General features: G+C 34.7%; 2 protein-coding genes and 1 pseudogene across 2 annotated transcripts; all 3 read right to left on the reverse strand.

The window, feature by feature from the left end:
• Nucleotides 1-385: 385 nt before the first annotated feature.
• LOC143598247 (inactive serine/threonine-protein kinase BKN1-like) lies at nt 386-1,814 on the reverse strand. Its single transcript, XM_077076512.1, has 4 exons — nt 1,706-1,814; nt 1,483-1,616; nt 908-977; nt 386-835 (listed from the first exon to the last, which is right to left on the reverse strand). Exons 1-4 carry the CDS (start codon nt 1,740-1,742, stop codon nt 522-524), a joined length of 555 nt encoding a protein of 184 aa, XP_076932627.1. The 5' UTR covers nt 1,743-1,814; the 3' UTR covers nt 386-521.
• A 984-nt stretch (nt 1,815-2,798) lies between these two features.
• Nucleotides 2,799-3,893, reverse strand: LOC143598245 (receptor-like protein kinase FERONIA pseudogene; annotated as a pseudogene).
• A 1,443-nt stretch (nt 3,894-5,336) lies between these two features.
• LOC143598248 (pyrophosphate-energized vacuolar membrane proton pump-like) lies at nt 5,337-11,459 on the reverse strand. The gene is made up of 7 exons (XM_077076513.1): nt 11,102-11,459; nt 8,475-9,049; nt 7,545-7,924; nt 7,381-7,467; nt 6,536-7,277; nt 5,883-5,942; nt 5,337-5,789 (listed from the first exon to the last, which is right to left on the reverse strand). The coding sequence occupies exons 1-7, from the start codon at nt 11,343-11,345 to the stop codon at nt 5,583-5,585; spliced, it is 2,295 nt and encodes a 764-aa protein (XP_076932628.1). The 5' UTR covers nt 11,346-11,459; the 3' UTR covers nt 5,337-5,582.
• Nucleotides 11,460-15,849: the final 4,390 nt, after the last annotated feature.

Raw genomic sequence — 15,849 nt, forward strand, 5'->3', positions numbered from 1 at the left:
GTGTAATTGTCGTAATTTTACATTAGTTACTTGCTAAAATCTAATTTTACATTAGTATTTATTTCTAAGATTATATTTCTTTTAATAAATTTCATACATACGAAAATTTACATAATTCTTTAACACAAAAATAGCTTCTGATATAACTTAGTGTAACCTAAACGAACTCACTAACACCCATAAGTGTAGTTGTCATACTCGTATCTTTAACACTCAGATGACTTGTTATAAATTGTTATAACTGAATGTGATTGTGTGCAACGTAAAGAATCCATTGACATACGACAACGCCATCAAGATCCAACAAAAAATTTGTGACAATGGACCAACGCTAAATCATAAATACCGAAAGATCACCAACAAAATTGCCGTCGATATCATTTTCTTCTCTTTGGCTAAAGGAATTAACCAACCAGCCCTAGCCAGGTTGTAGTGTTACAACATGACAGCGGCACATCATACACTATGTGCATTGTGTATTCTGAATACATTCGGATCGATGTGTTTACACCATTAGTAAATCAAGCTTTTTCACCATCTCTCATTCTGCTATAAATTTGTTCTAGCTCCCTTAAAACTTGTTCCATTGCGTAGTCGTGTCTAGTGCACTTCAGTATTAAAGAAAGCAATTCGTGTGCTCTCTCATTATCATTATCGTTTAATATCATTCGTGGATCCACCAGATCCTCGATCCTTGTATTTGACGCTAAAGCAACTTCGCCGGACCAATGCTCTCGTCCCAAATAATCCAAAACAAATGGTTTTCCTCTAAGTATTTCCATCAGTAGCATCCCGAGACCGTTGACATCACACTGCCTTCTCTTAGATGTATGGCCTAAAATTTTAAGCAGATTATATATCATTACAAAAAAAAAAAAAAAAAAAAAAACTAGTGATAAATTTTTACCTGCTAATGGGTACCGTAATCTATACAACAACATTGCGACATCGAAATAAAAAAGCTTTGCGTTAAATTCCTGAAAAGAGTAATTATATGTGAGATCTTAATGTCTTATTATGATTATTCATAATCGAGAAATAAGCATAGTGATCAATGCAATATCAAGATATATATATATATATATATATATATAGAGAGAGAGAGAGAGAGAGAGAGAAAGAGACAGAGAAAAGATAGAATACAATAATTGTTTAACGTACATTAGGCACAAGAATACTTATATTCATGAAATCATTGGTTAATCATTGGTTCAACAAAATAAACAGTTTTGAATCGTTAATCGATCAATTTTTTTACTTTTCTTCACGAAAACCGTTTTGAACGTTTTCGTTTTTTGGCTGAGCGTTTTAGTTTTTGGCGGGGGTTTTAGTATTTGTGCTTTTGACGGTTTTTGTTTTTGCCTTTGAGCGTGTCGCGTAACTATCATACGTTAAGCAATTATTGTACAGTAACCTCACCCTATATATATATGATTCCATATAAAGATCCAAGAAATGGATCATGAACATCTTAAAGTTTACCTTATCAAGCCAAATCTCATCTGTATCCAGAATCCAACCTTCGACGATGAGCTGATTACTTTGTAGAAAATGCAGGCCACGAGCAACTCCTACGGCTATTTTAACCCTCGTCATAAAGGGAATGGTTTCAATTCCTATAGCCAAGAAAGAATATATATACATTACTCTCTCAAATGATATTGTTTTCAAATTGAAAATTTTGATAAGTTAAAAGTAAATATACCTTCTTGCAAGTAATCTTTTAAGCTTCTTTTCTCCATGAACTCGTGTACAAGGTATAACGTTTCGCCTTCTAAACAATATCCTAAGAAGCTATGAAGGTTGGGATGACAGAATTTACTCAATTGATGTATATCCTCCTACATTAAATAGAAAAATCTAGTTAATCAGGATGCAAATGCAAAAAAGGCACTGAACTGTATAACGTGACATATCATTAGTTTGCTAGGTTCATATTTAATGTTATGAAAGAAAAATCGTGTATTGGGTTTTTATTAATCCCAACTATCATCATTTGGTAGCTGTCGGTCCCAACTAACAAATTGGTTGATAACAATCCCACATTTTATCATATTTGTTCCAACAGTCCACGACTAACACTAACGCCGTTAGTTACAAGTCGTCTAGAACAACAATTTTGGCCGGATAACTCACTTTTTTCCCGGAAAACTCAACATTTTCGTCCAAAACATCTTTGTAACCTTAGATCGGACCTTTAGGAACCTTTTTCTAGTAAAAGTCTCAGTTATTGAGGTCGACGGAACCCTAGAACCATCGTCGGAATCGGTTGGTGGTGCTCAAGTGGTGGTGGTTGGTTGGTTGTGAGTCGGTTCGTGGTGATGGTGGTGTTCAGGTTGCGTTTCCTAGCAAAAAACGTGAGTTTTCTGGTCAAAAGCGTTTTTCCAGCGACTTACAACTAATTGCGTTAGCATTTTAATAGTCGTGAACCGTTGGGAACAAATATGATAAAAGGTGGGATCGTTCAGCCAATTCGTTAGTTGGGACAGGCAACGACCAAAAGACGAGAGTTGAGATTAATAAAAACCAATACACCAAGAGAAAAGAGTTTATTGTTTACCTTGGGTCTACGGTGGAATGACGTCACCATGATGGCCGATCCAAAGCCAGCCTCAGAGGAGGAATGTGACTTCTTATCGATCCACCCTTTGTATACCCAACCTCGTCGGTCACTTATCGTTGCATTTTGGAAATTTTGTGTAGCATATTTCAGTTCATCATATGAGAATATTTTGAAAGACTTGGCATGCATTTGCTTGTAATCATGAAGCATTTCATTGTTGAGTTTGTCGCCATCGCTATCCTCTGCAGGCGTTAAATGGTCTTATTATAAAAACAGAAGCAGATATATGAACACCAAAAAACAAGTTTGTACCGGTAATTTCTTTTTTTCTAGGAAACATATAGCTTGGCATCTTCCAAGTGAATCCAAATAGCCCTGCTGGCTTTGCGCACCTCTCGAACTTCTCTTGTAACGCCAGTGAAAGCTGGAGTGCGACGACTACCTCAGACATTGTCGGCCGTTCTTTTGGATCACTATGCAAACAACGGTACCCAATTTGGACAAACTCCTTCAAGCTTTTAGAAGATAATGTACCTCTTATTTCATAATCAACAATTTGATCCACTTTTCTTTCTTTAACGCAGTTTTGAGCCCACCGTGCCAAACTCAAATCTTCGTCACCATCTGGGAGAACTGCGTGTCTCCCAGATAGCAATTCAAACAATACCACTCCATACGCAAAAACATCCGTCTTTCTTGTGAATTTACCCGTCATAAAAATCTCCGGATCCATATACCCAAAAGTCCCTTTAATGCCAGTGTGGACGTAAGTAGACGATTGATTTATCTGACATAGTTTGGCCAGCCCAAAATCCGATATCTTGGCCGCCCAATCCTCATCAAGAAGAATATTCGAGCTTTTCACATCACGGTGTATGATTCCACGCTGGGTGCCTACACCCGTGTGGAGATAGTCCAATCCACGTGCGGCTCCTATGCCTATCCGGAGTCTTTGTATCCAAGACAAAGGTGTACTACTATTATGCAAATGATGATAAAGTGTTCCATTGGGCATGTACTCATAAACAATAATCATTTCTTTGTCGTCATCACAACAACCAAGGAGAGACACCAAATGCGCGTGCCTTAACTTAGAAAGCACCTCGATTTCGGCTCTGAACTCAGGTGCTCCTTGATCGGACATGGAATCTAAACGTTTAATGGCAACACTGGTGATAATATTAATATCTCTCTCACCATAGATATGACCTTTGTAAACTTTCCCAAAACCACCATGCCCGATCACCAATTCATCGTCGAAGTTTTTCGTTGCGGATTGAATGTCGGCTAGAGGGTAGATATGACATGGTTGCTCTGAAGTTAAAGCCATTGTGATCTTGTCAACTATCTGGTTATGAACTCGTATTCTTGTTTTAATATGAAGTTGTTAAAATATTGTAAGGAAAGTAAACGCATTATACTGTAGTAAAGTCGTTGCTAATTAAATAAATGCTTATAATCCATCTACTTTAATTGACTAGTTCAAAATAGTTTAAAAGAACAAATATTCAACGTTAAAGCCTCAATTAGTTAAAATACTGAACTTGACAATGAAGGATTGCGAGGTTGTCAGTTCAGATCTCAAGCTTACCCGAGTTTTTCGTCCCATCGGGTGTTACGCTAGATAGTTATTGTGATTGTAGCGACACAACGACTGTCAAGTGACAGCCGAGGGTATGGTTTCAGGAGGAACGCACAAGCCAAAGTCTGAAGCCAGCGTGGGTCCGGTTAAGACGACATAGTTTGGCCAGAGTAAGACAACGGAGCTCTCCAAATTAAAGATTGTGATGACGTAAACACAAAAAAAATTGTCGTTCAAAAAAAAGTACTTTGAACATACCGAGCCTATTGTTTTTATAAAGCCCTTGGAGGAATGAATCATGTTAAGGGATAAATTAAGGAAAGAACATATTTTGCTAATAGAAAGCATAAATTAAAGAAGACGACTTAAATAGTATCCCACAATGATTAGGAATCACATCATTCATTGCCTCATAAAGCAACATGGATTCAATTATATTAGCTTAAGCTAAATTAGCGTCCCACGCTTACTTGGTGCGCAATGTGAGCTAGACCCTTTTTATGTGGTTGATATTTGGTGTGCACTTGTACCTAAAAAAATCACACATAAATCTCATCCGGATCACCTGCTTTCAAGAGTTCAAAATAGATATTCACGGCACAAAGACTGCTGTCGTATATGTTTGTCTGGCTTTACATACATATCCTAGTAAAATTGCAATTAGTTGCACCAATTGTAATTTTCATCTACACCCAGAGTGTGCTTTGCTATTACCACATTACTCACAAATATGACAAGCACCCCATGGATTTAAGTTAACTTTCAATTGAAAACCACGAGGGTGATTACTTTTGTGAAGTTTGCGAGGAGGAACTTAATCCTAACGGTTCTTTCTATCATTGTTACGATTGTGTCCAGTCTATACATTCAACTTGTGTTCCCTTAGTACCTCAAAGCAAAGCATTCATCTATGGCATAAGTGGAGTTGAGGCTGAATTTCCGAATATAAAGTTTGGAAGCATTCATCAGACTAAACAGCACCCGCACCCGCACCCTCTTCAATTTCTCAAATGGACAATGAATTCCGTTGATTGCAGCAAGTGCCGTACCAGTTTGTGGGGCAGAATGATCTTAAAGTTTCTGGAATGTAAGTTCGAAATTCACAAAGAATGTGATCGCTGAAAATTTCGGTTCTTTACTGTATGTTTGATTAAAGCATTGTATATGTTGCATACATTTAAGCTAATAAACAAATATAAGCTTGATTCACTCAAATATAAGCTACTAATGACATGTTCAAACTCTTGATGTGAAGGATTACTTATCATGTCTTACGATATCCAAATCCCAGTCGAAAAAAATGCTAATTGCCGAACAAAACATCAAAAATAAGACATAGAGCAACATATGCTAGAAAACTCGAAAAATAAAGCAAACTAAACGGATGAAAACGATAGACTAATTGAGGGACAAATCACCTTCTTCGTTGTGATGAATCTAGAACAACTTGAACAAAAGGCCTCCATGGGTGGCAAAGAAGGGTGCAAACACCAAAGATTCAACAGCCATGAGCTTGATCAGGATGTTTAGTGACGGTCCGGAAGTGTCCTTTAAAGGATCCCCGACTGTGTCTCCGATCACAGCCGCTTTGTGTGCGTCTGACCCTTTTGGTCCAAGTGATCTTGCATGCTCAGAAACACCAGCCTAACATTACAATAAAAATAAGTAATTAATTATTAATAAAAGTGAAAGATTTAAAAGAGTGTATAAATAAGAAAGAAGAGATGTTCATTGTACCTCGATGTATTTCTTAGCGTTGTCCCAAGCACCGCCGGTGTTTGATGCAGAGATAGCAATCTGCATCATGTTATAGTAGTTAGAAACTTGGCAATTTCTGACATGACACAAAAATACTCAGCTTTGGCTTGTCCTGTCTAACCTGTTTAATAACCGAGTCCCGTTTGGGTTAACCTATTTAATTAAGCGAGTTGTGTTTGATTTGGCCTGTTTAGTTAAACGGGTCGTCTATGGTTTGGACTGTTTAACTAAACATGTCGTGTTTAGTTTGGCCAGCTAATTAAACAAGCTGCATTCGGTTTTTTTAAAACAAGTCGTGTTCGGTTTAACCTGTTTAATGATACGGGTCATGTTCGCTTTACCTGTTTAATTAAACGAATCGTGATATTTGACATGTTTAACTAAACAGGTTAACAATTTCATAACAACCCACCAACTCAACTAACATGTGTACAACTTGATTATTATCCGCCAACCGTTTTGGATAAATGGGTCAAACAGGGTGTGTTTGGGACTTTGGGTTACTGTTTTTAACACAAATAATTATACGTATCATGTTCGAGTTGAACAATTTAACATTTTAACCCACCAACCCAATACATTAAACCAGAACAGGTTCTAACGGGTCAGACTAGTAATTATATTAACATTACCTGCACACCAGAAACAAGAGATCCAGCAAGAACACCCGAAAGTGTTTCAACACCGAAGAAAATCCCAACAATGAGGGGAGTCAGCATGACAAGAGCACCAGGCGGGATCATCTCTTTAATCGAGGCATCGGTTGATATTTTAACACAAGTAGCATAATCAGGCTTAGCAGTTCCTTCCATGAGGCCCGGGATGATGTTGAATTGCCTACGGACCTCTTCAACCATTTTAAGTGCTGCTTTACCCACACTTTTCATTGTCATGGCTGAAAACCAGTATGGAAGCATGGCACCCACGAGCAAACCGATGAACACTTTGGGGGTCAATACGTCTACAGTTGTAATTTCGGCCCGGCTCACAAACGCACCAAATAGAGCCAAGGACACAAGTGCCGCTGAACCAATTGCAAAACCCTTGCCAATTGCTGCAGTGGTGTTTCCGGCAGCATCAAGGGCATCGGTCCTCTCACGAATTCTATGGCTCATTCCAGCCATTTCAGCAATGCCACCAGCATTGTCACTAATGGGACCATACGCATCGATGGCTAAACCAGTGGCTATGGTGCTCAGCATCCCAAGAGCCGCCACAGCAACGCCATACATAGCCGCAAAGCTAAAACTAACAAAAATACTTATTGCGATTGCAAAAATCGGGATGATACATGATTTGTATCCCAAAGCAAGACCAAATATGACATTTGTAGCAGCTCCGGTTCGGCATGAGTCAGCAACATCTTGCACAGGGCTAAGAGAAACATTCAAGTTAGTCAACATACAGTATTTGACTTATTATTTTTAAACAGTTTTGACGCCAAAAGACGGACTTTCTAAAGAAGAAAAACTAGTACCTGTAAGCATTGCTAGTGAAGTACTCGGTTACAAATCCAATAATAAGACCAGCCCATAAACCAACACCAACACACAAGAACAATTGCCTGGATCATATTACAAAAGTGTAAGGTTTCAGGACAATTTTTTCCCAATATTGAAAAAGTAAACACATTGAACATACCAGTTTTTAACTACTTTCTGGGCTCCAAAATTGAAGATGGTGAAGCTAGAAGGAAGAGCAATCCAACTAACAATGGCTATACCAATAGTCATCAAAAAAGTTGAAATAATGAGTTGGTTTTTCAAAGACGGCTCGATTTGCTTAACGGTTTTGACTTCAAAGAAGTCAGTGGCAAACAAGGTGGTGATCAAGCAGACAATGATGCCAACAGAGCTTATGATTAGTGGGTACATCATCGAGGTGAAATCATGTGTGTTTCCGAACGAGGAAATTGAAGCAACAACAAGTGCTGCACATGATGACTCAGCATATGACCCGAAAAGATCTGATCCCATACCAGCAATATCCCCAACATTGTCACCAACATTATCAGCAATAACCTGCAACATTTTGACATTTAATTGATAAGTTTACCCAAAAACACAGATGTAAACTTTGTTTCCTGCTGGAAACGCTCTTGTTTAGTCTCAAGCGAGCACAAAAAAGTTGATTAAACGAACGAACACGAACAACAGTTTTTGTTCAATTTGTTAAACGAACGAACATGAACAAGTGTCCCAGTCTTTCATTTATGTTCATGAATGCTCGTTTGTTTATGTTCATTTATGTTTGTTAGTAGACGTTTGTTAGGTCCGTTCGTGTATATAATCATATAAATCTGTTAAGCCAATTAACATTTAGTCTAATTTTGTAAAAACTAAAATATCACCCATTACAATTTAGTTTAGTTTTATCAACTTTTTAGGCTCAACAAATTGATACTCACATTTACTTTTAATTGGTGTTCGCTTAATTATGCTCTTTCATCTAAGTTCAGTTATGTTTCATTCGATTACGTTTATGAACCGTCCATTTATACTCAGTGAACAAACATTAACGAACACGACAGATACATTTTCTAAACGAACGAACACGATTAAGAAACTTTACCGCTGGATTTCTGGGGTCATCTTCAGGGATGTTTCTTTCAACTTTGCCAACAAGATCAGCACCAACATCAGCAGCTTTTGTGTATATACCACCACCAACTCTACCAAAAAGGGCCATTGATGATCCACCGAGTCCATAACCGGTTATGGACTCAAAAAGACCTTCCCAATCATCACCATAATAAATCTTGAAAAGATTAATAGTAATATACAATACAAGAAGACCATTTGCAGCAAGGAGAAAACCCATAACTGCCCCTGATCGGAATGCAACAATAAACGCCTTGCTGACACCCTTTCGTGCCTCAAGGGTAGTTCTGGCATTTGCATATGTGGCAATCTTCATTCCAAGAAAGCCAGATACAACTGATGTGATGGCACCGAGCAAGAATGACACTGTGCTGAAAACAGCTGTCATTAGAGCCGGTTTGCACATCTTGGTGGTGTCGTATGTGCATACTTTGCTGCTTGTGCTAAATCCCTCAACCGATCCGAGGAATACAAAGATTAGGATAGCGAAAATGACCATAAAGACCCCGACATATTGGTATTCAGTGAACAGGAATGATGTTGCTCCTGCGATTTGAAAAGAAATTTTGATTAATTGCTTGAATTTACACCTAAAAACACATCAAGACAATTTACCATATGTCTTGAATATAAACGATTATTGTCAGTATAATTGATCATTACAATACAAATTATATTCAACCTGAACCAACCATACTGACAGACAAGTTTCTTGTTTTAATTTACAATTACAATTTAACCTACATTTTCAAAAAAAAAAAATATGATAAATCTGCTTGAATTTCCAAAAACACATCAACATAATATACCATATTTCTATGTCTTGAAAATAAACTGATTATTATAAGAATAACTGATAATTATTTGTATGACTGAGTTTAACACTTTTAACAATTATATTTACTGGTCCCAGCACAGTGACAGACAACTGTGAACTGTCTTGTTTTATTTACAACTTAACCTACATTTTGGGCATATTTTGTTTTCTACTGTAAGAACAAATCAAGGATAAAATGGTCCACACTCCAGAAAAGGCATTATCTACACCAGCAAATCAACTAGATCTATGAACATCAGAATCAGATGCAATCGCATTTGCATCATATAAAATATTGCCATATTGTCCAAGATCCAGTTAGCATATTATAAAAAATATGTCACCGACAACCAGCAAGATCCCACCAACTGTGATTAAACAACATTAAATCGAAACTAATTATTTTTTTATTAAGGGGAATTAAAGTCTGGAAATTAAAACAGACCCTACCAACACTAAAATATATAAAATATGCATATTTTTAAGAAATGGAAAGGTAGATCTCAATTTTCACAAACTTTAACCTGACATTACAATTATAAAATTAAAATCCCAAGCATGTTTGGGATTGAGTTTGAAAAATGCTTATTGTCTTTTTCAAAAAGTCATTTTGAAAAGCCAGGATTTGGGGCTTTTGAAAAGCTGTTTTTTAACTCTTTCAAAAAGCTAATATTAAAAATACTTGTTGTGATTGTCAAACACATTTTAACTTATTGGCTTTTTGAAAACACCAAAAAGCCAATAAGCATTTTTCAAACTCAATCCCAAGCATTAAACATCAATAAACTGTAAATCAGAAAAAGAGAAATCAAAACAACTTAATGTATGAAATTATAAGGTTTGAGTTTTCCAAACATTCATATTAATAAACAAAATTCATCTAAAATGTATGAAATTAATATTAAAAACATTGATTAAACATCAATAAACCGTAAATCAGAAATTAAATAACATTAATATGAGTTTTCCAGAAATTAATAAACAAAATTCATGTAAAATAATGAAATTAAACACTAATTAAACTTCAATAAACTGTAAATCAAAAATTAAACGCTAATTAAACATCAATAAAGTGTAAATCAGAAATTAAACATCAATAAAGTGTAAATCAGAAATTAAACACTAATTAAACATCAATAAAATGTGAATCAGAAATTAAACACTAATTAAACATCAAATAAAGTGTAAATCAGAGATTAAACAGCGTAACTATCAGATTTGGGTTTTCCAGATATTAATAAACAAAATTCACGAAAAATTAAACACTAAATTATGAAAATAAACACTAATTAAGCATCAGTCCACTGTAAAACAGAGCTTAAACAACCTAACCATCAGATTTATGAAATTAATCAGTGTAATTATCAGATTTGAGCTTACCAGACACTAATAAACAAAATTCACGTAAGATTAAACACTAATTCACGAAATTAAACACTATTTAAGCATGAATCCACTGTAAAACAGAGCTTAGACAACCTAACCATCAGATTTATAAAATTAAACACTAATTAAGCATCACTAAACCGTACATCACAAATATAACTATCAGATTTACAAAATTAAACGCCAATTAAGCATCACTAAACCGTACATCACAAATATAACTATCAGATTTACGACATTAAACGCCAATTAAGCATCAATACACTGTAAAACAGAGCTTAAACAACCTAACCACCAGATTTATGAAATTAAACAACGTAATTATCAGATTTGAGCATTCCAGACACTAATAAACAAAATTCACGTAAAATTAAACAACAATTTACGAAATTAACCTTCGGAAATAGCGTTCTGAATCTCAGCACACTTCTGGACAACCGTATGATCATTAACACCTTCCTCTTCTTCAATCAACGCCTCCGTGTATCCATTCTTCCCGTCAGCACCTGGCTTCTCCGGCGAAAGCTTGACTTGCGACACAAGGTACCACTGGAACAACGAGAACGCGATTCCGATCACCGCACAGATCGGGATTATCAGTTCGGTTCCGAGATCTGAGAGGATTGTTGTAGTCGTCATCTCTGACGACGTCGTTTCGATGGAGTAATAATAATAATAATAATGATAATAATATTATTATTGTGAGAGGAATGGATCTCGGAGGTTATGGTGGATGGATGGAGAGTGAAGGTGTGAGGTGATAAATAGAAGATGATAAGTTGTTACAGAGTGGAAAGTGTTGTGTGTAGAGAGGTGTGGCTGTTGGAGATGTGTTTTGTGGAGTGAGGGTTGTGTTTTGGATGGTGGTTAGTGGTTTTAGATCTGGAAGACAGAAAATTGATTAGTCACGTAGATGATGTTCCATAGTGTGGAGATTAGTTTGAGGCCCGTGTATTACACGGGTAATAAGTGAAAATTTTATGCTTTAATTATTAAGTGAAATATACTTAACAATATGATCATATATTTTATATAATTACAATTTACATTAAAGTTACAGAAATTACATAACTAAGATTACACAAATATGTTACAAATAAGTAAAACAGTCCTTATACGCTACATTTGTGATTTTATTGGTTGGTATACATTGTTTATCACAAATCAAATCTTTAATCCATGTCCGCTTATAACTCTTGATAAGGTAACATATAGGTATGTTTATAACTCATGATATAACCACGTATAATTGTTCTTGTGATAAATAATATTCTTCAAGTACATATCAACCCTCAATAAATGATAATATATGAACACACAAAAAAAATATTTCTACACATAAAATATCATGCCTCTTAATTAATTAATATATATAATGTCATTTGAGATCATGTGCTCATGTTTATCCCAAACATGATTATCTAAAAACCAGATTACCTGAACTTTGATGATATAGTCATCCTTATAGAATTTGAAATTGATTGATCATTATAAATTTGGTGTTATTAATATTCTGTGTATGACAAATATTTACATGATTTTATATTTTACAATTAACATTTGTATAATCAAGCAACATACAAAACCGGGAATTAAAATATAATAATTTTTTTTTCATTTTATATAAATGGAAAATGACAAAGATATACTAACCTTAAAGTCATGTTCGAAGAAAAGTGACTATTCTTAATTAGTAGAATAATAGAAGATTTAAAGTTTCATAAAGTGAATGTAGTGATTCTTATTTATGAGAGATGAAAGTATTTGATACGGAATGTTTAAATTTTGAATACTAATGCTCTGTTATTCGTTAATACTATGAGAGTTGTTGGAATATTTAATTAATCGATATATATATTTTAAAAACTTATAGGAAAAAAAAGCAAAGATTTCGGATTTGTTGGAAGCATGGTAAATGACTTTTAACAAGATTAACTATTTTTTTGTAAATTAATATGAAAATATATGTTCTGAAGCATTTTGGTATGAATTATAAATAAAATATTGAAAATTAAATATTGCTTTTTTACTGCTAAAACTCTTTATACTACAAAAAAAATCATATAAATAAATGACATATACTTCATATAGTAAATCCGTATACCTACAAATTATAAATATATAATTCAACTTCAATAATTTAATGCTAAACCTCAAGAGTCCAAGATATATAATATGTATTCTCTATGTTTGCAATATTTATACAAAACGTTTGGAGAAAATTAAGAAAATATCGGTACCAAAAACTTAAACTCTGGTACTGATTTGGTATTGACGGTATCAAATCGATATCTGTGTCGAAAACGCTCGCCCTATTATATGGTATACACATTTTAAGATAATATAAATTTTCGTTGTGACGTTATATGTTTTACCTTTTTTTTAAAAAAAAAAAGAAAGAAAATATTAACTTATGATTACGGATGTGAATAAAAAAGGCGATGCCATGGGAGGTGTAATATGAGAAGTCGGATCGATGTGTGTGAGGTAGAAGTTCGATTGTACACCCTTATACCACTATGAACTTGTCTCTACGTATTAAAAAAGATTTTTTTTTAAACGACAGATGATCTCATGTGTAAACTTATCGTTTTTTAGGGTCATGACTAAAGTCGACTTCTCGATTGTCGTGAGGCCTTACCTACGCGGGAACCATATGGGATCCGTAAACTCTCGTCTCTTGTTGGGTTCAAACATGGGATTAAAGTCTGATTCGTATCTTCACCCAGATGCCCATGGAAAAGACCCATGTGGCAATCGAACCTATATCTTTATTGGGGAGGACAGTCCAACTAACCATTGGAGTATTTGTAGTGGGCGACAAAAGGGCGATTTCAAGGAGGAACACCGCCCCAATGATAAGAGGGGCGAAGGGATTTTGTCGCCGGTGGATGTGTGGCTTTGTATTAATATTTTATTATTATGTGACACACACACACACATATATATATATATTGGGCTACAAAAACCACCACACCCCTAAAATAAAAACCACTCTTTGCTGACTAGACGTCAAATGTCACAAATCGCCCCATAGCCTTATATACCAAATTCACGTAAACCCTCACCCCATATTGGGTTCAAACCCTGGATTAAAGCTCTGATCCGTCAATTCATTCAGATATCAATAAAAAGTTATTGTCGTGTAAAAGTCGTGAGAGAAGTTAATGTAAACAGTTTGTATAGTGTGGTAGCTTATATACAAAAAAGTCGTTGTTTGAAAAAAAAAACAGAGTAAAGTTTCATGAACAAATTTGTAGCATTATAATATTTATATAATATGCTTATTAAATATGTTATTATTATTATTATATAAATTGGTTGTGGCTCAATGGTAGAGCATTCACTTTACTAGTGAGAGGTAGGAGGTTTAAACCTCACTATCACCAATTTATATGGGAGATATGAGGGATGACCCTGGCTTGCCATGGTTCGAGTCCTAGTCTCACCCGGTTTTACCGGCTCCTCTTTGTCGTGCCATTTGGCGGGCGTGGGGGTCTGGTTTTATCCGGTGAATCCCTCAATAGGTGGACCGCTAGGGGCTCCGTCCATCCGAACTAGTGGCCGGCTCGGGCTACCTTTAGCCAATGGGAACCGCGTACGAAGTATTCAGCGTTACTTAGTTGGCCGTTCAAACAAAAATTATTATTATTATTATTATTATTATTATTATTATTGGATCTCGGAATTTATTGTGGTGAATGAAGGTGTGTGGTGTTGATTGTTGAAGTGTGGGAATTGCTAAGGGTGTGGAGTTGATGATAAGTTTTTGCAGTGTGGGAATTGCTAAGGGCAGAGTGTTTAATGCATGTGAACATGTGTTTTGTTGATTGATGCTTGTATTTTGGTTGGTGGGTGATGGTTATGAATCTGGAAAAGAGGGTGGGCCTACCGTAACATAAAGTATCATAAAATGAAGAAATAGAGCGTTAATTGAAATCTTTATAGAATTTTTCTAAAGAAAATTCACATGATAAACAGTTAAAATAATTATTATATTTTTTTAACGGCATATGTAATATATTAGTGGTCGGAAGAACGATAACTTTGTTTTCAGTAAGACCAGGTTAATTATTCAAAAGGAGTTACAACGCAATATGTTTCCCGCTATTATAGCTCTCTATCGTAATTGGATTATTTTTGTTATATTAAAAAATATATTGAAGATAATATTTTAATTGTTTGAATAAAGATAATAAATGAAACAATAAAGATAATTGAATAAATTATGGGTAAATATGCCATACATTTATTCAACATAATGATCATAAATATTTGAGTTAGATTAAAATAGCAATTATAATCGATTGATCGTTGATTCTATATAAAAACTCTTAACATGACATGTCATCTTCTTTCCGTCGTAAGTTAGCTTAGCAAGCATTTACTAACAACATTTTGCGTTGGACACATTGCTAACGATTAAATAGCCACTTGAATATATTTTAGGCTAACAATATTGCATTATATTATTAAGTTAATCGTTACATATTAATAGTTACACCAATTTCAATTTAGCAAACTTTGAAAACGTGTGAACATCAATAACATGTTTTGACATAATGTTTAAAATGTGCACAACATTAAAAGCTTTTGGTAATTGGATTTGAGTGTAAGAGTGTCGTTAATGTAAATGAATAATTAACGATGACTTTATTGTATTTAGTTTACCGCGCTCTTCAAATTTAGATATATTATTTGAGTTTTTTAAACAACTTTTGAATATAAGACTTAGACTTCTCGCATAAAATCTTAAAATAAAATTGATATTAAATATTTAGTCGTTCAAAAAAAAAAAGAGTCTTATATCACCTGTTATTATAGAAACTTGTAGTTTGTCATGTACTTCTTTTTGTTTTTGTTGTGTGCAAACTATAAAGTTTACAACTAATAACAAGAGTATATTTATTATATTTGTATTACCTGAATATATGTAAATTTCCAATAATTTAAATAAAAAAGTTGTTTCAATTAAAAATAAAAAATCCTCGAGCGCAGATATTTCAACTTAAATAAAGGTGAATATAAATAATAATTGTTCCAAGTTTTCGAGGTAGAGAAATAGCATTATAGCATATTCGGAAAGGTGTTGGTTGGGAGGTGATTAAATCGGAATATTATTTTTTTTACTTACTTCAGCATT

The sequence above is a fragment of the Bidens hawaiensis genome, unplaced genomic scaffold (genome assembly GCF_021521415.1).
Source record: "Bidens hawaiensis isolate Kalapana, Puna unplaced genomic scaffold, B.hawaiensis_p1.1 tig00049851_1, whole genome shotgun sequence".
In the NCBI taxonomy this organism is placed as follows: Eukaryota; Viridiplantae; Streptophyta; class Magnoliopsida; order Asterales; family Asteraceae; genus Bidens; species Bidens hawaiensis.